General features: G+C 43.1%; 1 protein-coding gene across 7 annotated transcripts in view; it reads left to right on the top strand.

The window, feature by feature from the left end:
* The window catches only part of PALM2AKAP2 (PALM2 and AKAP2 fusion), a 356275-nt gene that overhangs the window by 139364 nt on the left and 199770 nt on the right, over positions 1-17141 (top strand). For 2 of the 7 annotated variants that reach the window (XM_060014348.1, XM_060014346.1), the window contains exons 6-7: positions 3189-3290; positions 12967-13662. The exons of 1 other annotated variant lie outside the window; for it this stretch is intronic. In XM_060014348.1, coding sequence (XP_059870331.1) covers positions 3189-3290; positions 12967-13662 — 798 coding nt within the window. Of the gene's footprint in view, positions 1-3188; positions 3291-3994; positions 4060-10513; positions 11609-12966; positions 13663-17141 lie in introns of those variants that run through there. 4 more of the 7 variants (XM_060014350.1, XM_060014349.1, XM_060014347.1 and 1 more) reach the window with 4 other exon arrangements.

The raw sequence follows: 17141 nt of genomic DNA, 5'->3' as shown, positions 1-17141 counted from the left end.
CTTGGCAACATACATTCTGATCCCCCCTCACTTCCTTTCCACCCCACACACACACTTGTTATATGGCAGAGTCCTCATCGATTGGGTGGGCTGTTTTTACTGCCCTAGATAGGCACAGTGTTTTGTGTAAGTATAAATTGCATGTGGTATGTACCTAGAGCCACCTCTGTTCTTCACCCACCGAGGAGCTGGTGTGAAACCCTTGGCCAGAACTGGCAAAGGAAAATGTCTGTCCTGGGCCCATCTCATCCTTGCTGTTTGAGACTGATCTTTGTAGATTTCCATCTCATCCCAGTCTGGGGTGGCCTGGGACCTTTCCCACATCAAAACCCTCATACCAGGGACTTCCCTGGCAGTCCAGTGATTAAGACTCTGCAATTCCTTTGCAGGGGGCACGGATTCGGTCCCTGGTTGGGGAACTAAGATCTCGCGTGCCACAGGGTGTGGTCAAAAAAAACCCCAAAAAACCAAAAAACACCTTCATACCAATTGTTGGGACAGCTCAGTGTGTCTTCAGTTGCCCAGAAGTCACGATTTCAGGAGAGTTTTCATCAGTTTTGTTCCTCTAGCTTTAGCTATCTATGTTCTTCATAAAGATTTCAGCAGTGCCAGAACTAACGAGAAGCACTCATGTTACATCTCTGCTCTGTAAGTGACTGTTCTCTGCCTTCTCGGATGGTGGGAGGGAGCATGATAGACCACCCTGACTTTGGCAGGAAGAGGGCAGTTTACTGACTGAGGCCACATGAAGACATCTCCCTGTGGAAGCTTCGGAGGCCCTGTTTCTTATTCCTGGTGTTGGTCTATCAGACACCCTCCCTGCTGCAGAACCTTAGGGTTTACTACTTAATGATATATTGAGGGGCTGCCCTGTCCTTTTCCTCATGCCCCACTCCTCGCCACCCCCTTATCTCTTAGCAGAAGCCATGGCTCCCCAGCCCCACAAGAGCTGCTGTCCTCAGGCCTGTAGCCAGTGACCACTGGGCAAAGGTAACTCCATCACCCACTCACATCAGGCAGGGAGCAGCCTCTCGGGGAGCCTGAAATGTAAGCAATAGGAATCACATGCAGAATTCCCCACCTGTGAGTGGCTTTTATTTCTAGCTGCTAAAACTTTCAGAATGCAAAGGTGTCCTGGAAATTCTATATGTAGCATAGGATGTACCAGACACGTGTGACCAGTCCACAGAGTCTTACCTGGTCTTAACGGCTTGAGTCTCCCATCTCATTTGAATGCAGGAAGCCAGATTTACCGTGATTGCCATTCCACGGATTTCTGGAAATCCTCAGGGAAGCTCAGAAGTTCTGCACATTTGCTCTGGTCATCTCTTGTCCCCTAAACTGTCTCTCTAACCCCACATTGCTGCTCCCTCCTTCCCATGGGCCACTGTTAGCAATCTCCCTCTACCCGCTCAAGCCCCACTTACCCCCAGCTGCTGCTACCTCTGGTCCTGCCTTGTGCTACCTTGGGGCCCAGACCCTTCCCACAGCTCCCCAGAGTGAGAGCAGAGGCTGCAACCTAACTTGAGGAATGCTGGCAGGGCAGCTCAACATGGAGAATAATGGGCAACTTTGGACATGTGGCCACACTCAGAGGCTCTGGCTCCAATCCAGGCCCCTTTCAGAGGGTCCCTACAGGCTGCTTCATGGCCATCTCCCAGCCCGCCATCATCTCAAAGGGCCATCTTCCTTCCTTGCAGTGAAGGACCTTCAACCATGTCTGCCCGACCCAGGGCCCAACTCCAGCACACATGAGGCCCCAGGGAGAGACAGTAACCAGAGCCTCACTCCAACCCAGGGCCTGCCTGCCTGCCTGCTGACTCCTGACTTCCTGTTCCGTCTCCCCAAAAGGCTGATAGACAAACCCATTCTCTTAGAGAAACTCCACCCCATCCACTCCCACAGAACATGATGGTCCAATGTCAGTATATTCTGGGTTATTCAGACACACGTGAGTCAGCAGTGGTCTAATCGGCATATAACTGAACTAATCCTAATCTGGTGTCTGTTTGCAGTCCTCTCCTGCATGAAATTTAAAAGAGAAAAAAGAAACCTGCCAGAACTAAGGCGGTATCGATGGGGATACACAGGACGGGACAGATGTGGGAAGTGGGTCGAGGCTAGGGACTAACTGGCCACTGGGAGGGGAAGTTAAGGACACCACCCAGGATCCTGGGTGAATTATGGTGCCAGTGAGCTGAGGTACATTGTACAGGAGAAGGAGCAGATGAGCGGAGATGAGAGTTCCATTTTGGACATGTTGAGCGTGAGGTGACTATGGGCCATTCAGTGGAAGTATGCGGTAAGCAGATACATGTGATCATTGACGAGTGATCGACATTCCAGGATTTTGGGATGTGGCCATGACACAAGGAAGGAATCACATCACCTAGAGCCCAGCTTTCTAGAATGTTCCTTCGCTTTCCCACTTCTCTCTGGGGGATACACAGATTCTTCTCCTTGTTTCACATCAGTGGTTTCCTCCTCTCCTCTAATACTTTGGCATGCCTGTTGACTTCTGTGTCCTCCATCTCCCTTAGTGGGCCAGCAGAGCTGGTCTCCCTCTGTCGCACGGCCTCATTTCTTGCAACTGAGCTCATGGTGAGTTCACTGGGTGCTGTTATTTGAAATCTCAGGATTTTCTAGCTGAAACACCAGCCAGAAGTACTGAAATTGTGGGATAAATTCTGGAATTTTTTTTAAATGCCTACAAAATTAGTCTTCTGCATGAATCAGGCACATAAAGCTATATTTCCAGTTTAAGGAAAGAGCCCCAAATCTATTTTCCAGTTCTGCTTAAGGCACGTTTCTAGTTTGAGGTCCCACATTTGGCCAATTCCACCAAATTTATAATGGCTCTCACTAGTCCATCTCTTTGTCTCTCTCTTTTTTTTTTTTTCCCCCCCCTGAACTCATTGTACTCTTAGAATCTAGAGCTTTCTGATGAATCTTTTAATACATAGAGCTGTCCTGGGGCTTGAGCTCTCTGGCCAGGATCTCTCCTACCTCAGCTACTCTACTGAATACCAGTCACTGGGCAAATGCTGGTCTTTGTTTACCCTGATCCTCTCTTGCAGTGGCCGCCTCTGTGGTCCATTATGTAGGGCAAACAAGCTGCTGTCTCGGCAGTGAACCCATTGGGCCTCCCAACACTGTGCCTAATTGTATTCCCTGTTCTCTGCTACCAGATGCAGTAAATTACATTTCCTCCCAGCTCCCCGACCTGCCAATCCTCTGTTCACGAACAGCACAACCGTCACCTGGGCAGGACGGAACCAGCAGGGCAGCTGGTAAGTCCTGGGGAGCTATTTGGTTTTGATGCCAGGACTGACCATGGGGCTTGCGTTTCTCCGAGCTTTAATAATGAGGGCTGCCCAGATATCCTTACATAGGGGGGACCCTGTCCTCAGCACAGCTTCAGATGGAGAGTGGCCACACAGGGCAGGCACTGGGCCCTGCTGGGTGTCTGGGGACCAAAGGGGAGGGAGTATTGAGAAAATGAGAAAGCATTTTTCTTCCCACTTCAGAGGAGTCTGTCTTGTGTTTGTGGTCTTTATAGCTGTCCTCATTCTTAAAGTTCATTTGCACTCTGCCTCCAGGGAATTTTATTTTCCATATTGGAATAGTACAAGATCAAATGAGCTATGCCGGGAAGCTGGAGGGAAAGTATTTTCAAAACGTATGAGTATGTTGCTGGAATCCTTTGGGAATCGAGCTGTGTGTATATTGTGAACATATATATTCTCAAAGTCTTCCCATTTCTGGAGTTATTTAACTACTATGGTATGTTTGGGAAATAAAAGGAGGAACTTAAAGAATATATGTTTCTTGCTAATGTTTCTCACAATTGTGGATTTTAGAAAATAATACACTTGTGAGTGTAAAGCGTATAGAGAGCTCTGCTTTCCTCTGTTCAATGCGAACGTGCCTCGGAAATCAGAACTGGACAGCCGTGAACAATAAATCTCTATACTGATCTTTTTGCTCTTCACAGAATTGCACTGAGGGCCGGGGTTGAATGGAAAAATGAACTGCCAAGGTTGTACAGTTCGTGACAATGTAGGTGAACTTGAATCTGAACATCAGATTATGCTTTACATAATCTAGGTAAATTTATGTTTAAGTCACCTAAGGACACCTTTTATAAGACAAAATAATCGTGGACCGTTGAGTCAGAGGAAATCCTTTATACAGGCCAACCTGAGTATTTTATGAAGCAAATAGTCCCTCCTTATTTTAATATAAAAGTAAAATAAAAGGGCAAGCAAGTATTGACATAATTGTCACGCGCACTGGCTAAATTTCAGTATCTACCGAGTGTCTCTGTAAACATCCTAGCATCATGTTACTTTTACATACAGACTCACGGGGTTCTAGAGTTGGGGGGTGGGGGGGGCGGGGAGGACTGTAAATTGTGTCTGGTCAAACCCAGGCCAGGCCAACAGATCCCCGGATAGTTAAAGGATAAGCCAGACTTGCAGCCTACAGTCATGCTACAAAGGAACCATTGGCAGTGACTTAAGCTGTGGATTCTTTTAAATGCTCCAGAATGCACTTCTGAGACCAGCTGGGGACAATAACTCTTCAAAAGTCACATACCTCCCTGCTTGTTATGAGTGTTGGTAGTTCCCAATAGCTGTGCGTAAACAGCTTTGCAGCCCCTTTCCACATGTTTCTGCACCTCACAGGACATGCAGTATGACCCAGCTAATGGATCGGCTCATGGAGGTGGGGTAGGGTTAGTGTGGGGGGACTGATTTTTAAGAGATATGAAAAGGATCGGTAGACAAGCAATAGAAAGTTCAAGAGTGTTCTGTTGCTGGGATTGTAGTGCTGTGTGCCTAAGAATACACATACTATTACAAGCTAGCATCCTTCGTCTTCAGAGATACTGTAAAAACATAAAGATCCAAGTAGCAAAGGCATTTTTTAAGAAGTATTGTGTGCTCAAAATCTTCTAAAAAATAAGCTTACGTGTACTTCTGTTTATTAGTTAAGAACTAATTTGCATAAATGTATCTCCTGTGGAAATACACAGACGCAGAGTCTTGAAAGGAATTGCCTTTGATGTGGTTAACTGCTTTGCCCAGGCTGTTTTTGAAGTAGAACATCCAGATTAATTGTCAGTTATGCTAACGGTGACTACTCAGAGCGTGAATGGCATGCAAATCAATGGCGCTCACCATTAATGGAATTCTTTCTCCTAGATATAATCCATCTTGCTTTAGGAACGTCCTTTTGGAAATGTGTGCAATCTTAGGGCCATTTTAATAAATGTCACCGGTCATTACTCAGTATTATGACAAATATCCGATTGTTTGGAGTTTGGGAGGTTTTAGATTCTGTATAAATGGGAATTTATTTAGAATCATTGCTTTGCAGATTCAGGAAGCATCTATTCCAATCCCTCATTCAAACATGGAATCCGGGGGATAGAAGCCCTGCAAAGAGGCCCTCAAAAACCACAGTCACCCACCATGAGACTGGGTCTCCCTCCAGGTGGCCCATCCTGTCTATAATTGGTTCTGACAATTGGGAAGTGCTTCCTCTGGTGGAACTCTCGTTAGTCTGCTGCCTTCATCTTCTACCCATTGGCCCTTATCCTGCCCTCTGGAGCCCCTCAGAACAAACCTAAGTTCTGATTTCCCTGTAAGTAGTTGAAAATGGCAGTCAGGTCCTGTCTTTCCCAGGTCCTCACTTTCCATCTCCTTAACACCCACAGCCGCGGTTTCTTCAGCTGGTCCTGAGATGATAAGGTTGCTTTGACACCCTCTGCCATGCGTGTCCCCCTCTGAACGCTCCCCACTTTGTCTCTGAAGTACGAGGCTCAGAGCTGCCGAGCATGTGCACTCTGGGCTGAGCCTGTCACCCCACAGAGCGGGGCTTGATGCCACAGACCATGTGACTCACTTGGTTGCCATCATAGCCTTCCAGCTTCGGGTCTAAGGTAAAGCCTCAGAGGTATGCGACATGCGCCACCACTGGGCCTCCTTTCCTTTGTCCAGTGGACTCATCACTCCAGAATCATTTCAGTGGCGACGAGCGGTCTGTTCCCCACAACTGCACACATACCGCTTCACCTTATCACGTGCAGAAGAACCCACAAAATCCTCTATTTCTAATCTCAAGAGGCAAAAGTAAGGATGAGCTATGCATCTGTCGGCCTTGGGAGATTTCATATGACTATTAAATTTCTCCTTGTTAAAGTGTCCCTCGGGAGTGTCGGGGGCCTGAGGTCACTGAGGAGCCTCCGGAAGGTGGGGAGGGCTTGAGGTGAGGGGACTTGGCAGTCAGGTCCCTGGTGTTCTCTCCCATTTCAAGCACAGCAGCTCCCCGGCGCTTGTGTTTCCATATTGTATTTCTGCATTAGATTTCATTTGAATAAAGGGTTTAACAGTTCTGAAAGGAGAAAACTGTCTTCTCTGTTGTCCGGGTTTTTACAGCTTGCGATTGTGGCTCCGAAGACACTAACTTTTCCTCTCAGTTAATTATCGTCTCAGATCTGAAAAGCACACTTGCATTATTTATCATCATTTCCCTGATAAAGACGTTGAACAGTTGGAACCAAAGTCAGAGGCCTGCAGCTCGCCGTTAGGGATCTCCTGGCCCTTGGGAATCCTCACGCGGCACCTATGGGGCATGGCCCTTCAACCAGTGACAAGTTCTGGCAATCGTCCTGATATTCAAGGCACGTGTTTCTGCCTTGACAGCTTAAGGACATAGGGACTTTCTGATGATCCAGATATGCTGTATCTCTGACATTTGCCTAATCTGCCTAGAGACCTTGAAGAGAAAAGAAAATGAGATTCATGTGCCTAGCTTCTGCTCTTTGAAAATTAACTCTAGAATTCAGCCAGCCCTGATGTCAAGCTGTTTCTATGTAGTTTATGGAATTCCTTCCTTCTCATGTTTGAAAATCAGAACTTTGAGTCACTGCCTCCAGCGCCTTTCCTGGTATATAAAATCCTTGAGACAAATTCATTGATACGGGAACTGGGGCCCAGGGCCAAAAGCACTGACAGCATGTGTATCCCTGGGTGCTTTATCATTTTCCAGTCTTCTCTACTCATCTGGGTTTCAATGACCTCTTAGCAATTTCTTTCTGGCACTTTTCAGGCTGAAAACTGCCCTTCTTGACCAAAAAGACTGAAGCAAAATCGATATGAGAATCGGCTTTGGCCTTTGTTGTCCTTCAGCATCGTGCCCTTGCTGACTTATTTTTGTTGAAACCACAGTGTCTTGGGAAAACAGTTGATTCGAAGAAATGTTTGATTACTGGTCTTTGAAGTTAGAGATTGCCCTCTGGGATGAGAGGGAGGGTCCACTCTGAATGAATGTCCTCATTTTCATTGTTATTGACATCACAATGCCAATTTTATATCTCCAACCTCAAGAAAAGGAGTGAACATACATGTATATGTATAATCATATACTCAAAGGGGTAAGACTGTACATGTGTATGTTCATTCAATAAGCCAAGCATATGTATTGTTTCTCTTCCACATTCCATGTGTAATGCCAGCTACTTGACGATCATTATATTGGGGTGATCTCACCGCTGGGTGGTGGTCCTGGTCTGGCTGTCAATCACCCTCGTCTAGTACTTGACACATCACTGACTCACAAGCCACACAGGCTGTTCATGGCACCATGGAATATCAAAGCTGGATACCATATATATATATATATATATATATTTATACACACACACACACATATATGTGTATATATGTATATATATGTATTTGTATAACTGAATCACTTTGCTGTTCACCCGAAACTAACACAACATTGTAAATCAACTATACTTCAATTAAAAAAAAAATACCCTTCATTGTACAAATGGGAAAAATGAGGCCCCAAATTGGGATGTGACTTGAATAGGAATTCAGAGTTACTATCTTTCTCCCTCCCCCGACACCTCCCATCTTACTGACTGATGACAGTGGGGCGTGTCTTTTTATACTTTACACGTGGACCCTCAGCCTTATTCTTCTGCCCACTGGTCACAGTGAGTCAAAGGAAGTGACTGTCCTTACAGAGTGCAGAGTCCTGTCTTGTGTGCACTTGTCTCGATCCTGAAATGGAATCATGCCAGTTGGTGCCCCCCTCTCCTTACTTGTGTCAGGTGCGATAATTAAATATATCATTTTATAAAGACGTACTTCCAAATTTCAGTCATCCCATCATTGCGATGTCCATTGGACTGTCTTCTTTCTTTTTTCTCTGTCTCCTGGTCCTTCCTCAAATACTTTTCTTTTTGTTCATGGGGCTCTTTCAAAATCTCTTTCAAGGGCTCCCCAGAAAGTTTCCTCCCCTGAGCAGTACCACCCTCCTCATTTTTTTTCAGTAAGATGAGCTTAGATAACAAGCCCTTAACGATCCTCATCACTGTGTACCTGTGGCATGGGGAGCCTTGAGGAAAGAAAAGGGCAGATTCCAGAGTGTTCTTTGTGGTTAGAGATGAGGGCATGATGTAAGGGAGAGGAGAGGTCTTTGGTATACGCTACTTGGCAGGAGTAAAAAGCAGAAGTGTTTTAAAAATTGTGTGCATGCCTCGTAAACAAAATGTTGAATTTAAAATGTAAGTCTTATTTTCCTACTGGTTCATATCCACCCTCGTTCACATTTGGGATATTATTGGCTGAGAACTGGAGCAAAATAGAAATACTTATTCATAAACAACACATTTAAGATAAATGTTCACACTTCCTGTGTGGTTTTCTGAATGTCTAATAACATTCTCATATATGTATCCATAAAGTCTAAGTATTGTCTTAAGAGAGTAGAAGTTTAAAGTTATCAGCCCTAAAAATGGCAGTTATGTGAGGGGGTGAATGGGTTAACTAACCTTATTTTGGTAATCATTTTGCAGTATATATGTATGTTGAATCATCACATTGTACATCTTAAACTTACATATGTTATATGTCAACAATATCTCAATAAATCTGGAAACAAACAAACAAACAAAAATATTGCCTTTGTGTGAACCAGAGCTTCTCGAAGTGTTTGCCTGGCTCCCCCTTACTAGAGAAGAGAGTGAAGGCAGACAAGGTATGTGAGACCAAACCTGAAGAAACCTGCTAAAAATATGTGGTTCCTTTGAAGCCCAACATCTTATCTGGGGAAAAAAAATACATATGGATGTTGTCTTCTATGGCATAACATATCTAGGTTTCTTTTATTATAAAAATGTCTTCAAGTGTTCTGCTCTCAGATTCTAGAAATACTGAAAGAACAGTGTATAACATATAAATATAACTATTAATCTGTAACCCTAATGAATCCATGTCACTTGTGGTTCAGTTCCAGAGCCATGTCACACTTAACAAAATACAGCTTAAAATCACAGACAAAAAAAAGAAAACCCACTAAAAAGAAACTCTGCTCTTTACCTATATTTCCTGAAGGATATTAAAAGGGATCCAATTCACATCTCCACCCAGAAGCACTTATGTTCCCTTTACTTCCATCCACATATAATTCTCCAAAGCGTCATCCACGGCCACAGAATGTTCCTTCCCTGTCTTTCTCCCACACAGCTTTCACTGTCTCTTCCATCCAACTCCTCCTTTCTCAACTCTTTATTGTATGGATCTACTTAACCGTTCTAGCAAAGACCTTCTCGTCATCCCTCCTTTCAATCCAGTCTCTGATTCTAGGAACAGGCAAGGACCAGATGAGGTTGGGGATTATAATGGCAGAAAAGGGAAAATTGGACCAAAAATGACAGCATTCTCATTGGTGGGCAGAGTGAGAGAGGGACATCCCTAAAGATTCCCATGTTCATAATTTGTATCCTATCAGATATGGACATAAAAATAGAAATATTTTATTCCATACTCCGTATTGATTGCAGCTCAATATATCATTTGGTTCATATATTACTGGATGTTTGCGGTGTTGTATCTATAACTGACAATCATCATTACCTTTCTTATTTATAAATATGTCCCGTGAGTGTGTTAATAGTGATAGGACATAAGATTTTAACCCCAAATTGTGCTTTTTAATATAAATGTAATATTTAAAGAACGGGCTTTTGGAGCCCCTGCAAAATTTTAAATACCTATTCTATTTCTTTGCTAACACATTTTGTGGAAAATCAGGAAATAACAGAAACAGATATTTCTCTTGATATCACCGTCATTGTGTGATCTCATGTACCTTTATGACAAATATTGGTTGGCCTCCCATTGTGTCACTTAAGGAAACTCAACATCTTTGTGCTGAGCAAGTGAAACTTTCAAAACAGACACAATGAAAAATCGAGCATTGGATTTTCCTTCAAATCTTTTTAGTTAAGTGTTAACCGTGATCAGATTGTATCTTATTACACAAGCAGATGGAATAATACTGTTGGCTATTTTTTTTAACCAGTACAAACATTAATCACTGTGTGTACCTTTTCATTGGTGTCAAATTATATAAAGTACTTGTGACTAGATTAAAACAACAAGTTAGACTTCTCAGTTAGTAGCAACTGTTACACAGGTATGTATAGCAGGTACCTTTTCTACAAAAGGTTCTAAGGTAGGTGTTGGGAGGGAGGGGGAATCATAGACGTCAGGCAAAAAACTAGCCTTCAAGGATCCTAAGAATCTATGGAGCTAATAAAACATTCCCACAGACAATTATATTACTGCATGGAAAGTGTTAAGTGCCTTCAGAGAGGTTTAGAAGAAGTGTTCAGCGAATCTTGAGAAGAGAGGGATGACTTAGAGATGGGACGATCAAAGAAAGCTCATGGAAGAGGGCGCTGTTGACCTGGGCATCGATGGATGAGTCATATTTGAATATAAAGAAACTCAAAAGAAGGACTTTTCAAGAGAAGGGAATCTTAAAATCAGGAAATGTTAGGTGTGAGATGGTGTTTTTTGGTCGCTCTAGAGGGGAAGGAAGCAATGAAATATGTGATTGGAAAGATAGTTTGGATCTTTTTAACACAGTTGGGGAACTTGTAGTTCTTCAGAAAGAGGTAGGGACTCAACGGCCATGATCAGCAGAGGTGTGACATGGGACTCTAGGGTCTGCCAGTGGAGGAGGGACAAAAGGCAGTCTAGGCAGAGGGACAGCAGGCACAGGGATGAGTAATGGGGGGATGTCTTGGGAATAGTGAGAACTTTGTTATGGCCGGAGCGTATGTGGAATGAGAGGGGCCGCAAGACAAGACAAGAAAGGAAGATTGCAGATAAATGCCAAAGGTAATCACATGCCAAGCTAAGGAGTTTGGTGTTTACCCTCTGCAGACACAGGAGCCAACAGAAGGTTTGTAAGTAAGGTAGCTCTGTGGGCAGGGTGGAGCCTAGGCTAGCAGGGATCAGCTGACTTTTTCTGTAAAGGGCCAGATCATAAATATTTTAGACTTTGTGGACCACGTATGGTCTCTGTTGCATATCTTTTTTTTTCCTTTTCTCTTAAATTCTTTCTTTCCTTTTCTCTTTCTTAAGTTCTTTCCCTCCTTCCTTTTTTTTTAACTTTTTTTTTTTTTTTTTTTAATGTCAAGACCATTCTTTGCTCCTCTGGCCATGCAAAACGGGGCCTCAGCTGTCTTTGGCCCACTGGCGATGAAAAGACAGAAGTAGCAGTTAAAAATCGAACACAGGTAATTGTGCCGAAGAGGGCCTGGTCTAAGGCAGTAGTGATAGAGATAGTGGTGAGGAGATGCATGGGGATGGATCTGAAATAGAATTAGTCTCAGCAGTTGTTTGACTCTGGGTAATTAGGAAGAAAAGGAAAAATCAGGTATGATTCTGAGGCTTCTCGCTTGAAAGACTAGGTAGTGGAGCTGGTGTTACTTCATACCAAGACTACGGGGGAGTTTTGAGAGAAGATGGATTCAGTTTTGCAGCTGCAGTGTTTGATGTATCTGTGGGTCATTCAGGGAAAGGGTGTCTGGGGACAGTCGGCTCAGTGGGTCTGAGGCCCAGTTCCCTCCCATCCAGGCCATGTGCCTCACAGGGAGTCTCTGAGGTAATAGATTTGAAATTATGGAGTGTCATGTAAGTCTACAGGACAGGAAAGAGCTGGTTCTTAGGAAGCTCAGACCAGCAGCAGGATTTGAGATGAGTTGGAGAGGCCAAGATTGGACCTGGGAAGGTCCGATGTAGGAAGCTTCCATGTAGGAAGCTCTCGTGATATCTAGGGAAGAGGAAGTAGTGTCTCAGATTGAGTGGTGGCAGTAGAACAGAAAGAAGGCGGCAGGTGGGAAGGAGGTATGGGGCAGAATCTCGAGGACTTGGCAGTGCGTGCATGGGGGAAGAAAGAGGCTTTCTGTGAGTATAGTCCTCAAATTGCAGTGTCGTGGGTTGACGCCACCTCTAGTCTGTTCTTTTTCTAGTTCTTATCTTAGAAACCTAACAAAGTGACTGAAGCTTACAGAGCCTATAATCTGACTCCTTTCATAGCTTTCAATTTTTATAAATATCCCCTTTTAGAGTACAGTAGAGGATGGCCGTGTACCACCTGCAAAACCCTTTGTGTAATCTTCATTACAGAAAAGGGAAGTGTCTAAAGAGCAGTAGAACACTCTGTAAAAGAATTTTTAAAAGAGATTTAAGATTTTGGAACTAGGTTACATCTTAACCAAGGGCTTTAAAATTGTCTGTAAGCCTAAGGTATGCTCACGATCAAGGTAAACTTGCATGTTACAGCCTCCCTGTAATGTGTCGCACTGGATCTCAGCAGTCGCTCGTGGCCTTATTTTAGCTCATCTTCCTGGGAAGTGTGAGTGCCATTGAGATATGGTAACTCTGTACATGTGTCTTCCCAGTGCATTTAGCTGCTGTGTTAAAACACATATATAACCACCTCTGTCCACAGTGCACTCACTCTAACACTCAAGATGCTTGGCAGTTAGACTAGAAAGGGCACAGCACCTTTTTTTTTGTCTGTTTGGCAATTAACCATTCACTGGCTTTTTTTGTTGTAACATGCACTTCCTTTCTCTTGTTTTCATTCAAGCTGTGTACGCCATGGAAATTAATGTGGAGAAAGACAAACAAACAGGAGAGACCAAGATTCTCTCTACATCCACCATTGGCCCAGAGGGGGTCCATCAGAGAGGAGTCAAAGTCTTTGATGATGGTACCAAAGTAGTGTATGAGGTGCACTCAGGAGGCACCATAGTAGAAAACGGAGTGCACAAATTAAGCTCAAAGGATGTAGAAGAGCTTATTCAGAAGGCTGGACAATCAAGCTTAAGAGGAGGGTACGTGTCAGAAAGGACTGTGGTTGCAGATGGGAGCCTCAGCCACCCTAAGGAACATATGCTCTGCAAAGAAGCCAAGTTAGAAATGGTCCATAAGTCTAGGAAAGATCATACTTCTGGGAACCCAGGGCAGCAGGCTCCAGCCCCCAGCACTGAAGGGCCGGAGGCAAACTTGGATCAGCCCGTCACCATGATTTTCATGGGCTACCAAAATATCGAGGATGAAGAAGAGACGAAGAAGGTGCTAGGCTATGATGAAACCATCAAGGCTGAGTTGGTCCTCATTGATGAAGACGATGAGAAGTCATTGAGGGAGAAGACGGTGACAGATGTGTCCACTATTGATGGGAACGCAGCTGAGCTGGTGTCCGGGAGACCCGTCTCAGACACCACAGAGCCCTCATCCCCCGAAGGGAAGGAAGAAAGCCTGGCCACGGAGCCAGCCCCAGGTACCCAAAAGAAAAAGCGCTGTCAATGCTGTGTTGTCATGTGACCACTTCTTTCTTCCCTTTTCTTCTGGGCAGCCTTTGTGCTCTCCACCACTTACGTAGACCTCCCTGTACCACTAACTGCGATACTGTGAACTGGAAGCAAACACCTGCCTTGCCTTGCAGTTGGATTGCTTTGATCCCTCTTATTTTTTTCCCTTTCGTTTTTTTTTCTCCAGTTTCCTCAGCTCAGAGACAACGTGCATGTGTGTGCTTCACTCTTTCCAAGAACTTGCTTTTCCTCTAAACCTTTCCTTGTGTCTTCAAGAGGGAATCGGTTCCTTACTGCTCGATTGGAATGGACTCTTCCTAGCAGCCAGTGATCTAGTAGCCTTAATTCACTTGACTGGAATTGAATCCATGGGCATCGGGGGTTTCATTTTGTCGTGTGTTCCTATCATGTAGTCACACATCACCACGTCACTGATTTCTCACTTGCCTCCCTCGCTGTGGATCCTTGCTTTTATATCTCATGTGGCAAAATGCTATGGGCTCTAGCCAGTTGCTAGTGTAGCCAAAAGTAGACCTTACTTAGTCTGTCCAGTCTAGGGTGATGCTTTCTGCTGCCTTATATAAGCTTCCAGGTTACAGTATTGTGCATCTCTGGCTTTCTGTTAAAACAAATGAAACTGATGTAAAAGAAAAGAACCCAGTGCTTGTCATAACTGAATTGTAGGGACTGATTCCATAACCTGCCCATCAGCAGCTGTCTCTCTTTCTATGACTTAACTGATGGACCCTTTATATAAGAAGCACCATTTTTAACTTTCTAAGGACATGAAACAAGCATTGTTTTGAGCATCAGCTGTGATCTCCAAAGTTAGGCGAACCCATGAGCCTTGCTTCTATTCTCTAAAACAAAAGAGTGTAAATTTTTATATTGTTTTCTTTTTCACGGATTTTTCTGATCATGTTCATCTGTTTTCAACGAAGGGGTCATTTTGAGGAGTTTCTCTATAGTGACCATATTTCTAAAACAGTCCTTCTGACCTACAGTGGTTGCTGTGATGCTTCCGCTCCATTGTGGACGGTGCTGTTCCTGAATTAACTCTTCATCTCACCTGCCCCATTGATTCCAGAGCCTTCCATCTGGACTCTTTTCTTTGTGTCCCCATGAGAAAGAGAATATTTCGCGTATCATCACCATGTAGGTTTACCCACCCCACAGAATTGAACTTTAAAATGTAAAAAATGTTTAAAAGAGGAAGAAAGACCTATCTTCTCACCTTAAGTATTTTAATTCGTTCCACAAGTACTGATTAAGTGAGTGGCACATAGCTGAGCTTCTTCAAGCATTGTTTCTTCAACTTCTGAAGATTCCAGAACATCAAAGGATGGTTTTTATCTAGAACACAATGAACAATTCTTAGCATTGCCCCAAAGCAAAGAGCCACAGGTATAATAAAACCAAAGGGAAGCAATATAGTAAAATAATAATAGAGTAATGAAATAAAGCTGTAACATTTGAATTGATTTTTTTTATTTTTTGCGGTACACGGGCCTCTCACTGTTGTGGCCTCTCCCGTTGCGGAGCACAGGCTCCGGACGCGCAGGCTCAGCGGCCATGGCTCACGGGCCCAGCCGCTCCGCGGCATGTGGGATCTTCCCTACGGGGGCACGAACCCGTGTCTGTTACATCAGCAGGCGGACTCTCAACCACTGCGCCACCAGGGAAGCCCTGAATTGATTTTAAAACAGAGATATCTTTTAAGTTTTTTGCCCAAATGTTCATAGCATTATTGCAGATAATTCACAAAATTATCTACGTTCCATAGAACCTAGTTTCAAAAAACATATGGTAAGATGTACTACATCAAGTTTAACTTCTGTGGAAAGTAGATGAGGGAAAAGTAAGGCAACCTTTAAGAGAATTTTATTACAGAACCAACTCAATTTGTCCTAAATAGCTATCTTAGTGCTAAATCTATTATTATTTTTAATTTTTTAGCTTGAACTTATATTTATTCCAATTAAAAGGGGGAAAAACAATATTTTTTAATTTTCAAAGTTAATCTTTCCCAAATAATTACATTTTTAACGAGCACGAAGTAAGTCGTTTTATCACCAATATATAAACCAAAAAAAGTTAAAGAAGGAAAAAAATAACAAGCTAAGTTCTACTTTCTAAGATAATTCCATCCATGGCTTGGTTTTGAACAGCTGAGGGAATTATCTCTAAATCTCAGGTTCAGCAAAGAAGCTTTTTTTGAATAAAACTGTTCTATTATCTAGAAATAATATCTGGTTTTGCTGCCTATAAACTTTCAGCTTCATGCTCCTCAGCAAATGGTCATTTTAGCATCATTTAAAGGTTAAAAAAAAAAGAAGAAGAAGACAGTCCAGAGAAACCTATTTACAGCGAAAAAGAAAGCAGCTTCAATGTTTTGGACAATCTCTGATTTTAATAATTTATTTAGAAAGAAACGATCTAAAAGTTTCCCATAGCTTATCCTATTTTTACTCATTTGGGGATGAAAAGACTATTCAGTTTGTTTTTAAAAGCACAGTTAGTGAGTGGAATGATAGAATTTAGCCTTGGGCGTACTTTTGATAAACAGAAGCAGAGTCTTTCAGGACAGATCATTCCCTGACTTACACTTCCATCAGTGAGTTAGTTTCTCATGAATAAAATGGTCTTTACCTCTCACTACAAAACCACACGTGAGATTTAAAAGACCAATGATAATATGCGCTCTCATTTATCAATAATTAGTATAGGGATTAGCAAATTTTGTGAGAGTTCTCTCTCTACTTTTACTGGTAAAGCTTATCATTTAAATGGTTTTTCAAGTAAGATGTGTTACGTTTATTAAAATGATGTGTGGCCACAGTAAACGAAGGTGTGTTTGAATATGGCGTATGTGTTTGTATAGCTTGCCTCATTTTCCTATTGCAGTGGGAGGTTCAGCTTCAGCCAGTGCTTTTATGGGATGAGACCTATAATCCCATCTGCAGAGAAAAGGAACTACCCTTCATAGTGAAAATATAAACAGAGTTGTGATTGTGAAGATTCTGCCTTCCCTGCTGGTACTGGCATTGTCTCTGTAAACACTTTATTATGTATGGTATCACGCCCTTCAGAAATACAGGGTATTGACTTACGTCACCAGACTAATTAGAGAATCAGTAATAAAGCTGCAAAACCATGATCATTTTTGAGCTCATGGTTAGTTGGACTTTCTTTTCAAATCACATACTCAGAACCCTTTAAATGGAAAGAGGAGAAAGAGGGAAAAGAGGGTCACTGCATTTGCTTAAAACAGGTTCTCAATGGCATGGAGTTAAAGATCCTTTAAGAGTTAAAATGATAAACCTTAGATATCCTGAAAAATCTTGATGACTTGTATACCCTTGACTTTTTTTTTTCTCTTCAATGTGCAGTAGGACAAAATTAAGGGGTGTTCTTTTTTTACCTTGTGCCTCGTTTACCCACAATTATA

This window comes from Delphinus delphis, chromosome 6 (genome assembly GCF_949987515.2).
Source record: "Delphinus delphis chromosome 6, mDelDel1.2, whole genome shotgun sequence".
NCBI lineage: Eukaryota > Metazoa > Chordata > Mammalia > Artiodactyla > Delphinidae > Delphinus > Delphinus delphis.
The sequence above is the reverse complement of the archived record's forward strand: the minus strand, read 5'-3'. Positions and strand labels throughout refer to the sequence as shown.